The sequence below is a fragment of the Phacochoerus africanus genome, chromosome 9, assembly GCF_016906955.1.
Source record: "Phacochoerus africanus isolate WHEZ1 chromosome 9, ROS_Pafr_v1, whole genome shotgun sequence".
Taxonomy (NCBI): Eukaryota; Metazoa; Chordata; class Mammalia; order Artiodactyla; family Suidae; genus Phacochoerus; species Phacochoerus africanus.
In genome coordinates, this window is record NC_062552.1 from 99,925,561 (window position 1) to 99,941,127 (window position 15,567).

The 15,567-nt window shown below is 41.4% G+C and overlaps 1 protein-coding gene across 2 annotated transcripts in view; it reads left to right on the forward strand.

Moving 5' to 3' along the window:
- Positions 1–15,567, forward strand: part of BBOF1 (basal body orientation factor 1) — a 44,013-nt gene that overhangs the window by 3,567 nt on the left and 24,879 nt on the right. Inside the window, exons 2-4 of one of the 2 annotated variants that reach the window (XM_047795940.1) lie at positions 798–1,026; positions 11,026–11,091; positions 14,056–14,199. In XM_047795940.1, the coding sequence (XP_047651896.1) occupies positions 798–1,026; positions 11,026–11,091; positions 14,056–14,199 (439 nt within the window). Of the gene's footprint in view, positions 1–797; positions 1,027–11,025; positions 11,092–14,055; positions 14,200–15,567 lie in introns of those variants that run through there. The other variant, XR_007137020.1, reaches the window with a different exon arrangement.

Sequence of the window (15,567 nt, forward strand, 5' to 3'; positions counted from 1 at the left end):
CCACAGCAATGCAGGATCGGAGTCTGCGACCTACACCACAGCTCACAGCAACCCTGGATCCTTAACCCACTGAGCAAGGCCAGAGATGGAACCTGCAACCATGGTTCTTAGTTGGATTCATTTCCGCTGAACCATGACAGGAATCCCTATTATTATTATTTTAAAATTTCCTACCTCTGTATAAATAATTATGGTTTGTTTCTCTGCCATCTTTGAAGCTTGGTGCATCCTGGCAAGTGATTTAACATACTTGCCCTAGTGACCTGATCTTTTGTTCAAGGTCTAGCCAAAAAAAAAAAAAAAAAAACCCAAACAACTTAAAACAAAAATAAAACTGGGATTTGGGCAAGCGGAAGATTATAGAACAGTGGACTTAAAATTAGTTACAATACCAATGTATCATTATGCAAAAGGGAAACTAAGGTAATTGATTTGCAGTAGAGAGAACCAAGGTCTAAGACTGAATAAGCAGGAATAGAAAAGATAGTTCAAATATGAGAGAGAAGTAAACGAAAATATGTGAAAACTTGATAAAATGAATTTGACTTATCATGCCTCTTTGTTTTCCCAGTCTTTTAGTTGTGCTTCAGAGTTCCCCTCTTCCGGAAAAAAGGTACCTACTTACCTCCCTTATCAAGTAAATATGTATTTCTTATTAACTCATTCATCCAACAATATTTGCTCATATGTGCCAGGCAAATCCAAGGAAAACAAATCATAATTATTTGTATAGCATATTATATTACTCACATAGTAGAGAAATAGTTTTATGCTGTCAATGTCCTCTTCCCATGCAGGAAGATAATAAAAGTTGAGGAATCTGCTGTGGAAAGAGCCAAGGCCAATGCCTCCCTTTGGGAGGCCAGGCTGGAAGTCACAGAACTCTCTAGGATTGAGTATCGTGATACTTCCCGAAGACTGGCAAAAAGTAATGAAGACTTAAAGAAACAGCAGTATAAAATGGAGAAAGACACAATGTCTGTTTTGAGCTACTTGAAGAAGCAGGATCAGGAGAAAGATAATCTGGTAGGTAGGTAGAAATCCTCCTGAGCCTTAGTAACTACCTCTGTGGTTGTACTGGTATGGTTATATATTTCAGGGCTTTTAATTCCTTGAAATATCAGTCACATAGTTAAGACATTTCACCTGACTAACTCACCTTGAAGCAACATTTTTTTCAGAATGCCCTTATTGTCAGAATTGGCTCTTTCTTATTTTTACTCCTGGTTCCATGGGGAGGGGGATGTTTTGTTTGTTTGTTTGTTTGTTTTGTGGTTCCTGTACCATGCAGAAGTTCCCAGGCCAGGGATCAGACTCTTGCCACAGCAATGACAACACCAGATCCTTAACCTGCTAGGGCACCAGGGAACACCTGGCCTGTTGAATCTTGAATTTATCTTATTGTACCTTGTTGAAGTATTAGGACTAGAGCTATCATTTTAGACATAGAGGAAAAAGGAAAGGGAACTAACATTTTGGGGCTCCTGTTTTGTGCCAGGCGCTGTGCTAGGCACTCTACCTCTGCTGTCTCATCTAGTCCGTGTGTGTGTGTGTGTGTGTGTGTGTGTGTGTGTGTCTGTCTGTCTGTCTGTCTTTTTAAAGCCTAAGCCGTGGCACATGGAGGTGCCCAGGCTAGGGGTCGAATCAGACCTGTAGCTGCCGGGCCTACACCACAGCCACAGCAGCGAGGTATCCGAGCCATGTCTGCAACCTACACCATAACTCATGGAATGCTGGAGCGACGCTGGGGATCGAACCCGAGTCTTCATGGATACTAGTCGGGCTCTTTAACAACTGAGCCACCTTGGGAATTCCAGTCTCATTTAGTCCTTTAATAACCCCATGTACCTACAAATTGTCATTCCCATTTTACAGATTAAGAAATTGACTCTCAGGACAGGTAACTTGCCCAAAGTCTCATAGCTAGTGGATGTTAATGTGGAATTTAGGTTTGACTTAAACTCTTCCCTTTCCCATCTGCCTCTCTGAGCCCCATGGGGACCCAAGGAAATTTCCACCATGTTTCATTCCTATGTATGTTTTTGTGTTTTTAGTGTTTATACATTATACATCCACAAATAATACATATTTATTATAGTCTTGTCTTGAAATTTACATTAGTAGTGTCTTACTGTACATATCTTTTTCAACTTGTATTTCTTTAATAAAATATTATGTTTTGTGGTATATTTATGAAGACTACATGATTCAGTTCATTTTTTTAAAATTTAGGCATTCCCTTGTAGCCTAGCAGTTAAGGATATGGTGTTGTCTCTGCTGTGTCACAGGTTTGATTCCTGGCCTGGGGACTTATGCATGCTGCAGGCATGGCCAAAAATTTTTTTATAATGAGTATGCTTTATTTTTTATTCATTCTTAACTGCTTTATAATATTCCATCATGTAATAAACCAAAATTTATATGTTCATACCAACTTGTGGGTCAGACTCCATTTTTTTCATTATTACGAATAGACCTTCAAGAGACACTCTTGTGTATTCTGCTTGTGCTCACGTGTGAGTTTCCCTAGAGCAGTCACTGAGAAATTACTATATAATGAGGTACACATAAGTCTCAAATTCACAAGGATTTAAATTGAACTCCAAAGAGGTTATACCAATTTAAACTGTCACAAGCAGTGTATTAAAGTGAGTTCCTGTTTGTCCACATTTTTGTGAATACTTGATATTATACTTAATTTTTGCTCAATTTTATGGGTGTAAATTGGTATATCATATTAATTTGTATTTTCCTGATTCAGTCACTTGAGCATCTTTTGTATGTTCCTTCACCTTTTTTTTTTTTTAATGTATTTGCTTCAGTATGCATTTTGGAGTGATACAAAGCATAGCTCCTGGGAGTTCCTGTCGTGGTTCAGCAGAAACAAGTCTGATTAGCATCCATGAAGATACAGGTTCAATCCCTGGCCTTACTCAGTGGGTTAAGGATCTGGCATTGCCATGAGCTGTGGTGTAGGTCACAGACAAGTCTCGAATCTGGCATTGCCATGGCTGTGGTATAGGTGGTGCAGCTACAGCTATGATTTGACCCCTAGCCTAGGAACCTCCATATGCTGTGGGTATGGCCCCAAAAAGACAAAAAAAAACCAAACCAAAACAAAACACAATTGAACAAAGCATAGCTTCTACTTGAGGAGATGTGAATCCATGAGTTGTTCCATAATTTTTTTTTTAAGGGCCACACCTGTGGCATATATAATTTCCCATGCTAGAGGTCAAATTGGTGGAGCTGCAGCTGCAGGCCTACACTGCAGGCACAGCAATTCAGGATCGGAGCCATGTCTGTGACCTACAACATGGTTGATGGCAACATCGGATACTTAACACACTGAGCAAGGCCAGGGATCAAACCTGCATCCTCATAGATGCTAATTGGGTTCTTAACCCACTGAGCCACAATGGGAATTCCCATAATTTTTTTCAAATGCTGTACTTTCAAGGAGACTCTTCCTCACTGACTTCTTAAAAATTTAAACCATCTCCCTTGGAGTTCCCATTGCAGCTTAGTGGGTTAAGGACCAATGTGGTCTCCATGAGGTTCAATCCATGGCCTCACTCAGTGGGTTAAGGATCTAGTGTTGCTGTAAGCTGCAACGTAGGTTGCAGATGCCGCTCAGAACCTGTGTTTCTGTGGCTAGGGTGTAGACCGGCAGCTGCAGCTCCTGTTTGACCCCTAGCCTGGGAACTTCCATATGCTGCAGGTGTGGCCAGAAAAGAAAAAACAAGAACAAAACCCAAAAAACCATTTCCCTTGTTTTATTTTCTTTCAGTGTTTATAACCTTCTGTTATAGTGAATGCAGTTTACTTATGTATTTATTTTCTCTTTTCCTGATTAGAATGAAACCTCACAGAAGTAAATAATTTGGGGGCTTTTTTCCCCCTCTTTTGGCCTCCCCACAGCATATGGAGTTCCTGGGTCAGAGATCAGATTCAAGCCATGGTTGCAGCTGATGCTGCAGGTGCGGCAATGCTGGATCCTTTAACCCACTGTGCTGGGCTGGAGATCAATCCTGTGTCTTGGCACTGCAGAGACACCATTGATCCCACTGTGCTACAGTGGGAACTTCTTGGGGGCCTTTTTAAACAGTTGTTGAGTACTGTATCTCCAACACCTAGCATGTGCCTGGCACATAGTGGGCACTCACAAAATATGTTTGAATGAATTAGTGGCTTGTGATTGCACTGATGCTTTGAACAAGTTAATAGCAATCAAAACTAAGTTCAAGATGATACTGGAAGCATTTTAGAAAAATCAGACAACTGAACATTTATGTGGATTTTATGTGTTTTATTAGATAAAGTGTAATTTTTTGTTCATTTCTTTTTTAACCCTCTTTTTTTTAGGGCTGCACCCATGGCATATGGAGATTCCCAGGCTAAGGGTTGAATCGGAGCTACAGCTGCTGGCCTACACCACAGCCATAGCAATACTAGATCCGAGCTGCGTCTGCAACCTACACCACAGCTCATGGCAACGCCAGATCCTTAACCCACTGAGCAAGGCCAGGGATCGAACCTGAAACTTCATGGTTCCTAGTTGGATTCGTTTCTGCTGTGCCACGATGGGAACGCCTGCTTTTTTAACCTTCTTTCCTAGGCAACTTCCATTTTTAAAATTACTCTTTGAATAGTATGCAGTATCAAAATTGCTATTAGTATTATTCTAAAATAAGCCTTTAAGCCAGCCAACAAATAATTTTCAAAATTCATTGTATAGAAGCTCTATGGGAGTTCCTGTCGTGGCGCAGTGGTTAACGAACCTGACTAGGAACCATGAGGTTGTAGGTTCGGTCCCTGCCCTTGCTCAGTGGGTTAACGATCCGGCGTTGCTGTGAGCTGTGGTGTAGGTTGCAGATGCAGCTCGGATCCCGTGTTGCTGTGGCTCTGGTGTAGGCCGGTGGCTACAGCTCCAATTCGACCCCTAGCCTGGGAACCTCCATATGCTGAGGGAGTGGCCCAAGAAATAGCAAAAAAAGACAAAAAAAAAAGAAGCTCTATGGTCTGCAATAACTGATATTGATCTGCATTTATTACTATCACTTGTATTTCCTGATTTTCATCTGCTTTCATGTATCAAAGGCCAGCAGCTGGCTGTAGCAAATACTGAATTTTCTCAAAATCATGGATGCCTGTTAAAACCAAAGAAACTGAGAGGAAGTAAAATAGATTCAATATACTCTGCTTAACTAGTGTTCTTGTAATCTTGTTACTGATTCTACTCTATCCCAGAACTGCATTATTTTCTTAAACTTTGTCGTGCACAGCAGAAATGAATCAGAACCATGAGGTTGCAGGTTCTATCCCTGCCCTCTCTCAGTGGGTTAAGGATCTGGCATTGCTGTGAGCTGTGGTGTAGGTTGCAGACACAGCTCAGATCTGGTGTTGCTGTAGTTCTAGTGTAGGCTGGCAGCAACAGCTCCAACTAGACCCCTAGCCTGGGAACCTCCATATGCCGTGGGTGCAGCCCTAAAAAAAAAGACAAAAGACAAAAAAAACTGTGTCTAGTCTTACTTCATGTTAATTATAGAAATATTAGATATTGGAGTTCCTTTTGGTACAGCGGGTTAAGGACCCAGTGTTGTCACTACAGTGGCTTGGACCAGCTGTGGTGAGGGTTCAATCCCTGGCTCATGAACTTCTACATGCGGGGGTCACGGGCAAAAAAAAAAAAAAAAAGAAAGAAAGAAATATTAGAAACAGTGTGTGTCTTAGGGCCCTACCCATGGCATATGGAGATTCCCAGGCTAGGGATCAAATTGGAGCTGTAGCTGCGAGCCTACACCACAGCCACAGCAATGTGGGGTCCGAGCCGCTTCTGCAACCTACACTACAGTTCATGGTAATACTGGATCCTTAACCCACTGAGCAAGGCTAGGGATCGAACCTGCATCCTCATGGATGCTAGTCAGATTTGTTTCCCCTGAGCCATGACGGGAACTCCAGAAATGAAGTGTGTTTTGAAAGCTATTATATCTTGGACAAAATTGGGAGATTTTGGAAGTTCCTGTGTGGTGCAGTAGAAACGAATCTGACCAGTATCCATGAGGATGCGGGTTTAATACCTGACATTGTTCAGTGGGTCAGGGATCTGGTGTTGCTGTGAGCTGTGGTATAGGTCGAAGACAAGGCTCAGATCCCTCTCCTGTTGTGGCTGTGTTGTAGGCTGGCAGCTGTAGCTCCCATTTGACCCTTAGCCTGGGAACTTCCATATGCCACAGGTGCGGCCCTAAAAAGCAAAAAAAAAAAAAAAAAAAAATTCCTTAAGAGTGTGTTTTTATATTTAAAGATTTATTAAATCAACACAAGAAAAAAATCTTGCTATGTTTTACACCTGTCTTACATGACTCAGGACTGCCTCAATTTATTTTAAAAAATGTTTAGGTTTTCCTCAAACTGTTCTAAGATTATTTACAAAAGTGTTTCACTTCTGTATTCTCTGATTCTATAACCATGTCAATGAGTTTTTATTTTATTTTTAAAATTTTTTAATTTTTTTGTCTTTTTGCCATTTCTTGGGCCACTCCTACGGCATATGGAGGTTCCCAGGCTAGGGGTCGAATCGGAGCTGTAGCCACCAGCCTACGCCACAGCCACAGCCACAGCAGCTGTGTCTGCACCAGCCTACGCCACAGCTCATGGCAACGCCGGCTCACTAACCCACTGAGCAAGGCCAGGGATCGAACCCGCAACCTCATGGTTCCTAGTTGGATTTGTTAACCACTGAGCCATGACGGGAACTCTGTCAATGAGTTTTTAGTTTTAAAAGCTACTCAGGTTTCCCATTAAAACACGCCAGCATCTAGAGTTCCCCAGTGGCCTAGCAGTAAAGGATCTGGCACGTCACTGCTGTGGCACAGGTTCGGTTACTGGCATGGGAACTTCTGCATGCTGCAGGTGCAGCCAAAAAAAACCAAACATAACAGCCTCCTTGGAGAAATTATTGATTCTAAGACGGGAGCAGGGAGAATAAAAGATGAACTTGAATTATCTTATTGTGCTAGGAAGTTAAGTTAAAAAAAAATTAAACAGGAGTTCCCGTCGTGGCGCAGTGGTTAACGAATCCGACTAGGAACCATGAGGTTGCGGGTTCGGTCCCTGGCCTTGCTCAGTGGGTTAAGGATCCGGCGTTGCCGTGAGCTGTGGTGTAGGTTGCAGACGCGGCTCGGATCCCAAGTTGCTGTGGCTCTGGTATAGGTTGGAGGCTACAGCTCCGATTAGACCCCTAGCCTGGGAACCTCCATATGCCGCGAGAGTGGCCAAAGAAATGGCAAAAAAGACCAAAAAAAAAAAAAAATTAAACAGCATAGGGGATAGCTTGAAGAGCCTACCATCGGCCAAATCTGGGACAGTCAAAAAAAAAAATGATGGAATTAGAAAAGTCATTTGGCATCAGTAATAATTATTTTAGTCAAAAATCAACAGTGGGTAAAAAAGAAAATAAATAAAGACAATGGAGTTCAGGTCATGGCGCAGTGGTTAATGAATTTGACTAGGAACCATGAGGTTGTGGGTTCGATCCCTGGCCTTGCTCTGTGGGTTGAGGATCCGGCATTGCCATGAGCTGTGGTGTAGGTTGCAGACGAGGCTTGGATCCTGCGTTGCTGTGGCTGTGGTGTAACCCGGCGGCTACAGCTCCGATTGGACCCCCAGCCTGGGAACCTCCATATGCCGCGGGAGCGGCCCTAGAAAAGGCAAAAAGACAAAAAAAAAAAAAAGAATCAACAGCAGATGCTAAAACTACTGGGTGAAAGTTTAATGAGCAGGAGAACATTTGCAAAGTCTAAAAATATCTTCCCCCAAATTACTTAGTAATTATAAAGGGAAAAACTTTTAAGTGGAGAAACCTGGCAGACATAGCCTAAACCAGTTGATTGAAGTTAACATCAATCACCTCATGACATGATGCAGTGAAAAGGGTACATCATCACTGAAGCAGTGTGTGCTTGCCAAGAAGGCATAACTCAATCTTCTCAAGAGGAAACATCAGACAGGGAGTTCCCGTCGTGGCTCAGTGGTTAACAAATCCGACTGAGGTTTTGGGTTCCATCCCTGGCCTTGCTCAGTGGGGTAAGGATCCTACGTTGCTGTGAGCTGTGGTGTAGGTTGCAGACACGGTTCAGATCCCGCGTTGCTGTGGCTCTGGTGTAGGCCAGCAGCTACAGCTCCGATTAGACCCCTAGCCTGGGAACCTCCATATGCTGTGGCCCTAGAAAAGGCAGAAAGACCAAAAAAAAAAAAAAAAAAAGTTACAACCCCAATCCTGTCCAGTGTTTTTCAAAAATGTTGATACCATAAAAGACAAAGACCAAGAAACTGCTCCAGATTAAATGGACTAGGATATATAACAACTAAGTGTAATGCATAATCAGGGATTATATCCTAGACCAGAAAAAGAAAAGTTACAATAAAAACACACCATTGGAACAATTGGTGGCAAAATTTGAATATGTACTGTAGACTGAATAATAGTATTAAATCAGGAGTTCCCATTGTGGCTTAGCAGGTTACAAACCCAACTAGTATTCATGAGGATGCACGTTCGATCCCTGGCTTCAGTGGGTTAAGGATCCAGTGTTGCCATGAGCTGTGATATAGGTTGCAAACGTGACTCGGATCCTGCATTGCTATGGCTGTGGTGTAGGCCAGCAGCTGTAGCTCTGATTTGACCCCTAGCCTGGGAATTTCCATATGCCACAGGTGCAGCCCTAAAAGAAAAAACAAAACAAAACAAAAAAAACAACCTACTCCTAAACTTACTCTCACATGGTCCAGAAAAAAAAATTTTTTTTTTGTCTTTTTAGGGCTGCACCTAAAGCTTATGGAGGTTCCTAGGCTAGGGGTCCAATTGGAGCTGTAGCCACGGGCCTACACCTCAGCAATATGGGATCCGAGCCTCATCTGTGACCTGCACCACAGCTCATGGCAATGCCAGATCCTTAACTCACTGAGCAAGGCCAGGGATTAAATACAAGTCCTCATGGATACCAGTCAGGTTCATTACCACTGTGCCACCACAGCAACTCCTATATATAAATTTTTTTTTCTTGGTCTTTTTGCCTTTTCTAGGGCTGCTCCCGCGGCATATGGAGGTTCCCAGGCTAGGGGGTCTAATTGGAGCTGTAGCCGCCGGCCTACACCACAGCCACAGCAACTCGGGACCCGAGCCGCGTCTGCAACCTACACCACAGCTCACAGCAACGCCAGATCCCTTAACCCACTGAGCAAGGCCAGGGACTGAACCCGCAACCTCATGGTTCCTAGTCAGATTCGTTAACCACTGTGCCACAATGGGAACTCCTATATAAAATTTTAAATCTATGTTGTATCTGTATCTATAGACCTATCATAGAGGGAAAGCAAATGTGACAAAATTGGGTGGAGAGTACCTGTTAATTCTTTGTACTCCAAACTTTTCTTTAAAAAATTACCCATTTAAGAGAAATGCAAACCAGAACTCCAAGTTATCACTTCACACCCATTAGGATGGCTACTCTCAGAAAATAACATGTATTGATGAGAATGCAGAAAATTGGAATCCCTGTGTGCTGTGGTTGGGAATTTAAAATAGTGTAGCTGAGTTCCCATTGTGGCACAGTGGAAACAAATCTGACTAGGAACCATGAAGTTGTGGGTTTGATCCCTTGCCTTGCTCAGTGGGTTAAGGATCTGGCATTGTGGTGAGCTGTGGCGTAGGTTGAAGATGTGGCTCGGATCCTGTGTTGCTGTGGCTATGGCGTAGGCTGGCAGCTGTAGCTCCGATTAGACCCCTAGTCTGGGAAGAACCTCCATATGCTGCAGTTGCAGCCCTGAAAAGCAAAAAGCAAAAAAAACAAAAACAAAAACAAAATCTCACTTTAAATTGTTTTGGAAATGAACTCAAAAGTGGGATTGTTGGATCATATGATAATTCTATTTTTATTTTTTTGAGAAACCTCTGTACTGTTTTCCATAATGGCTACACCATTTTATTTTATTATTTAAAAAAAATTTTTTAAGGCCACACTCGCAGCATATGGAGGTTCTCCCCAGGCTAGGGGTCTAATCGGGAGCTACAGCTGCCAGCCTATGCCACAGCCACAGCAACACAGGATCTGAGCCGTGTCTGCAACCTACACTGCAGCTGTGCCACAACAGGAATTCCTTAAAGTGAGATATTGAAGAGATATGTGCACATCTATGTTCTTAAAACATTATTCACATCGTCAAGAGGTGGAAACAACTCAAATGTTTGTTGATGGATGAGTGAATTTAAAAAATGTGGTATATACATACAATGGAATATTATGCAGCCTTTAAAAAGAAGGAAATGCTGTCATAATGCTACAAGATGGATGAACCTCAATGCCATTATGCTAAGTGAAACAAGACAGTTATAAAAGGACAAACACTATGATTCCACTCATAGGAAGTATCTGAGGGCAGGGAAAGTTGCCTGACATTCCAGTAAATAAAGAATGTTGCCCACTATTCCAGTTCTGCAAGGATCAAGCCATTAGACATTGCAGCTGCCCCCCACCCTCTCCAGGGTGCGTCCTGAGAGGAATTCAGGTTGGAGAAAAATGGGAGGCATTCTGTGCTTTGGATATTGGCCCTGGATAAAATGGCATATCTAAGCAATAATTTCAACAAGTCCAAATTCTTGCATCTTCCTATACATAGAAAAGCATTAAAATTAACTTGAAATGTCTGTTCCTTGGATTAGTAGTAATCTTATGATGTTTGGCTACATATTTTTTTTTCCAGCCAAAAAAACCAAAACAAAACAAAAAAAAAAACTCTGATACATCCTGGCTAGTTACCCAGGCAGTTCTGATGATAGCCAGGTTTTAGAAACTGGCAATAGCAGGTTAATGGTATGGATTATGTCCTCTCTTCTCTTCTTCCCACCTTACTGTACCTTTCCAAACCTACTGGTTTTAATATCGCGTGAAAACTAAGCTGCTTAACTAAGGTAGGACACAGCATTTCTTTACCTTCTTGACTCTGTATTTCCATTTTCTATAGATTGAAAAACTGAAACAGCAATTGAATGAAACAAAAGAAAAAGCCCAAGAAGAGAAGGAAAAATTGGTGAGTGTAGACACTAACATTTCACTTACTCATGGTCAGGTTTCTGGCAAGTTCAAATATTTAATACACAAGGAGAATAAGGGAATAGGTCCTCTGAGCAGTTCAATAACATTATTTTTGTCATTATTATTTGCTTTTTAGGGCTGCACCGGCAGCATATGGAAGTTCCCAGGCTAGGGGTCGAATCAGAGCTACAGCTGCTGTCCTACACCACAGCTACAGCAATGCAGAGTCTGAATCACGTCTGCGACTTACACCACAACTCACGGCAATGCCAGATTGCCAACCCACTGAGTGAGGCCAGGGATCGAACCCGCATCCTCGTGCATACTAGTTGGATTCATTTCCACTGCACCACAATGGAACTCCCTTTTTAAAAATTTATTTATTTATCTTTTTTTTGTCAATAACCTTAAAGCTCACACACTTGATTATACAAAGCTTGAAAGTAACATAAAATTGTGTAATTGTAGAAAACTCTTCTGGTAGAAGTGGTGCTCACTGATCTTCAGTTCTAGAGCTTTTCAGTGAACAGAGCTAGGAAATATATATTTAAGGAATATTAAAAAATATTGTGAGCCCATACTACTACTTTATTTTTTTATTTTTTAAGGCCACAGTTTTGACATATGGAAGTTCCCAGGCTAGGGGTTGAATTGGAGCTGTAGCTGCTGGCCTACACCACAGCCACAGCAATGCCAAATCTGAGCCACATCTGTGACCTACACCATAGCTCATGGCAACACCCAATCCTTATCCCACTGAGCAAGGCCAAGGATTGAACCCACATCTTCATGATCCTCATGGATACTAATCAGGTTTATTTCTGCTGAGCCACAACAGGAACTCCCCCATACTACTACTTTAAATTCAGATACAGAAGTATAGGATTTTTACTTAACTTTATCATGTCTCCTTTCTCCCTCATCCAAAATCCTGGTTCTTAATGAAAACAATATAATTGTATAATTTCTTCAAACCTCAATACATCAGTAGGCACAGACTACTAATATTAATACTTCTACCGACATAAGTTAGTGGATGCAGTTTAACATTTTGGGGGCACTTCTCCCCTTAGGATATATACCAATAGGGCTCTACAATCAAATTAGCACAGTTTAAAAATAATTTGAACCAATTCCTTTCTGTGAGGTTATGCCACCAACTTAATAATATTTTGCTTTTGATTTTTGCCTTTAAAAATTTTAAGTAAAATGGAACTCTGTAATTATGTAATACACTTATGTGTTTCCAAATTCAAATCTATCAAATGTGGTATATTCTGAGAAATCTAACATCTATCCCTGTCTCCACAATATACCAGAGTATATTGTCAAATGGATTTTTGTCAACCTGAGAGGTGAGAAGTGGTATTTCAGTATACCTCAATTTGCATTTCTCTTACTATGAGCTAGGTTGAGGATTTTTTCGTGTGTTTGAGGGTTATTTGCATTTCTTTTGATAGCTCTTATTCAATTTTTAGTTGTGTTATTGGCCCTTTTTCTCCTCCACTTCCCTCCTTTTTTCTCTCTTATCCTTCTCCTCCCTTCTCTTCCCTTCTCTTCCTTTTCTCCTCCTCTCTCTTTTCCCTTCTTCTCCTCCATCTTCCCAGTTTGTTCCTCTTTCCTCCAACTTCTTTATTTATTAGAGATATTGGCCCTCCCTTTGTCTCTTAGCTTACTAATTTTATTTTATTTTTTATTTTTATTTTTTGTCCTTTAGGTGGCATATAGAGGTTCCCAGGCTAGGGGTTGAATTGGAGCTGTAACTGCCAGCCTACGCCGCAGCAACTCGATCTGAGCCACATCTGCCACTTACCTACACCACAGCTCACGGCAACACCAGATTCTTAACCCACTGAGGGATCTAACCCGTGACCTCATGGATGCTAATCGGGCTTGTTAACCATTGAGCCACAACAGGAACTCCATTAGCTTACTAATTTTAATTTAGGATCAGGGTGTTATTTATCTTTCATACAGATTAAAGATTTGTTTGGTATTCTCATACCTCTTTTTAATATCTACATTTTCTACATCAGATCAGCTTATTTAAGAATTGTTTCCTTATTCAAGTATATTTTATTTTATTTTATTTTGCTGCCTCACAACATATGGGGTTCCTGGGCCAGGAATCAGATCTGAGCCGAAGTTGCAACCCAAGGCACAGCTGTGGCAACTCCAGATCCTTAACCCAGTGTGCTGGTCCAGGGATCGAACCTGTGTCCCAGCACTCCAGAGACTCCACTGATCCTGTTGTGTCACAGTGGGAACTCGTCTTTTAATAAACAACTTTATGCAGGAGTTCTGTCGTGGCTCAGCGGTAATGAACCCGACTAGTATTGATGAGGGCATGGGTTCGATCCCTGGCCTTGCTCAGTGAGGATCCAGCATTGCTGTGAGCTGTGGTATATAGGTTGCACACATGGTTCAGATCTGGTGTTGCTATGGCTGTGGTGTAGGCCAGCAGCTATGGCTCCAATTCGACTCCTAGCCTGGGAACTTCCATATGCTATGGGTGCAGGCCCCAAAAGACAAAAAACAAAAACAAAAACAAAAACCCCAAGACTTTATGCAGAGTTCCTGTTGTGGCTCAGCAGTAACCAACCCGACCAGTATCCATGAGGACTCGATTCTATCCCCAGCCCCACTCAATGGATTAAGGATCCAGCATTGCCAAGAGCTGAGGTGTAGGTTGTAGAGGGGGCTTGGATCTGGCATTACTGTGGCTGTGGCATAGGCCAGCAGCTGCAGGTCCAATTCAACTCCTAGCCTGGGAACGTCCACATGCCACAGTTGTGGCCCTAAAAAAAGAAAAACAAAACAAAACAAAAAACTTAATGCAAAAATAAAGGAGGAACATTTCTTCAAAGAAGACAAATAGCTGAAGACCTCAAATGGACCAGAACTCTGTGTGACCTCTGTTCTTTTTCCTAACTCATTTACCTGTCTTTTTTGCATACAGGAACAAAAATATACAGTGCAAATAAATGAGCTGGAGGGACAGTTCCATCAGAAAGCCAAAGAAATTGGCATGATTCAGATGGAGCTCAAAACAATAAAACAATTCCAAAAGAGAAAAATCCAAGTGGAGAAAGAATTAGATGATGTAAGTTCCTTTTCTTTCTTTTATTTTTTTAAAAAAGGAGATTAGAATTAACTACTTAATGTCTGAAAAAACCTTCATAGACATTTATTCCTGTGATATGGTAAAGGATTCCCTTTGACGTTTTAGAGATTATTTGAGAGAAAAGAGGAAGATGTAGTGTAGGACTAGAAGTAAAAAATCTCAATGTTAGACTTTTCTTTTTCTAAGCATTATTTCTTTGCGAATTTACTGAATCTTAGCCAAAATTTATCAGTGGTTAAACATTTGGAACTACAGCTCTAGGAAAATATTAGGGGCAAAGTAGCAAAGTCTTAAAGGAAAACATGTTTAGACTGATGAATGATAATTTTAGAAAAATTTAAAATACACTCTGGGTAGGAGTGGATGGAATGAGGAAAACTACTTTCAGAAAGTTTCTCTGAGGAGTTCTCGTCGTGGCACAGTGGTTAATGAATCCAACTAGGAACCATGAGGTTGTGGGTTCAATCCCTGGCCTTGCTCAGTGGATTAAGGATCTGGTGTTGCTGTGAGCTGTGGTGTAGGTTGTTACTGTGGCTGTGGCGTAGGCTGGCAGCTGTAGCTCTAGTCGGACCCCTAGCCCAGGAACCTCCATATGCCACAGGTGTGGCCCTAGAAAAGACCAAAAAAAAAAAAAAGTTTCTCTCACCTTGTATGCTCTTTCCATTCCCTCAGTCCAGAACATAGTTTTATTGTATTAATGGCCATGCAATAAGTAGCACAGAGGAGGGCTGGGCACAAGTAGCTGAAATCAGTTTTGTGATTTGGGGCAATTTACTTATGTTGGTTTCCTCATCTGTTAATTGGGGATGAGAAAGGTTAGTGGCTCATAGAATGTCGTAAGAATTAAATGAGTTCATATATGTAAAGTGCTTAAAATAGTGTATGTCACATAATGAGAATTAACAGTGGTGTAGAGCTCTCTGCAAAGTTCATGATCTGTAACATTTGCTGATCTCCTTGGTATAATACTTATGTTATGACCAATATAATGTGGCCAATTTCAAGCTACCAATGCTTTAAAAATGTGCTGCTGAAACTCCTGGTATGAGCCAGCTCCAACTCGAAACTGCTGCTATTATTACTAATAGTAGTAATAGAAGTAGGATTGCCGCCTAAGATAACCATACACCATATAGTAGAGGGTAAAAGGTTGGTGCTCTGAAATCAGACTGCTAGAGTATAAACACTGTCTTCACTATCTTGTTAAGTTTCTTCATCTATAACATGGAAGTAAGAATAATAGTACGTTTCAATGGATCATTGTGAAAAATAAATGAAATACAGGTTTTCTTTGTTATCTGAAAGTAGAGTGTTCCTATGAAACCTTTCCCAAGCTGAAGAAGCAAT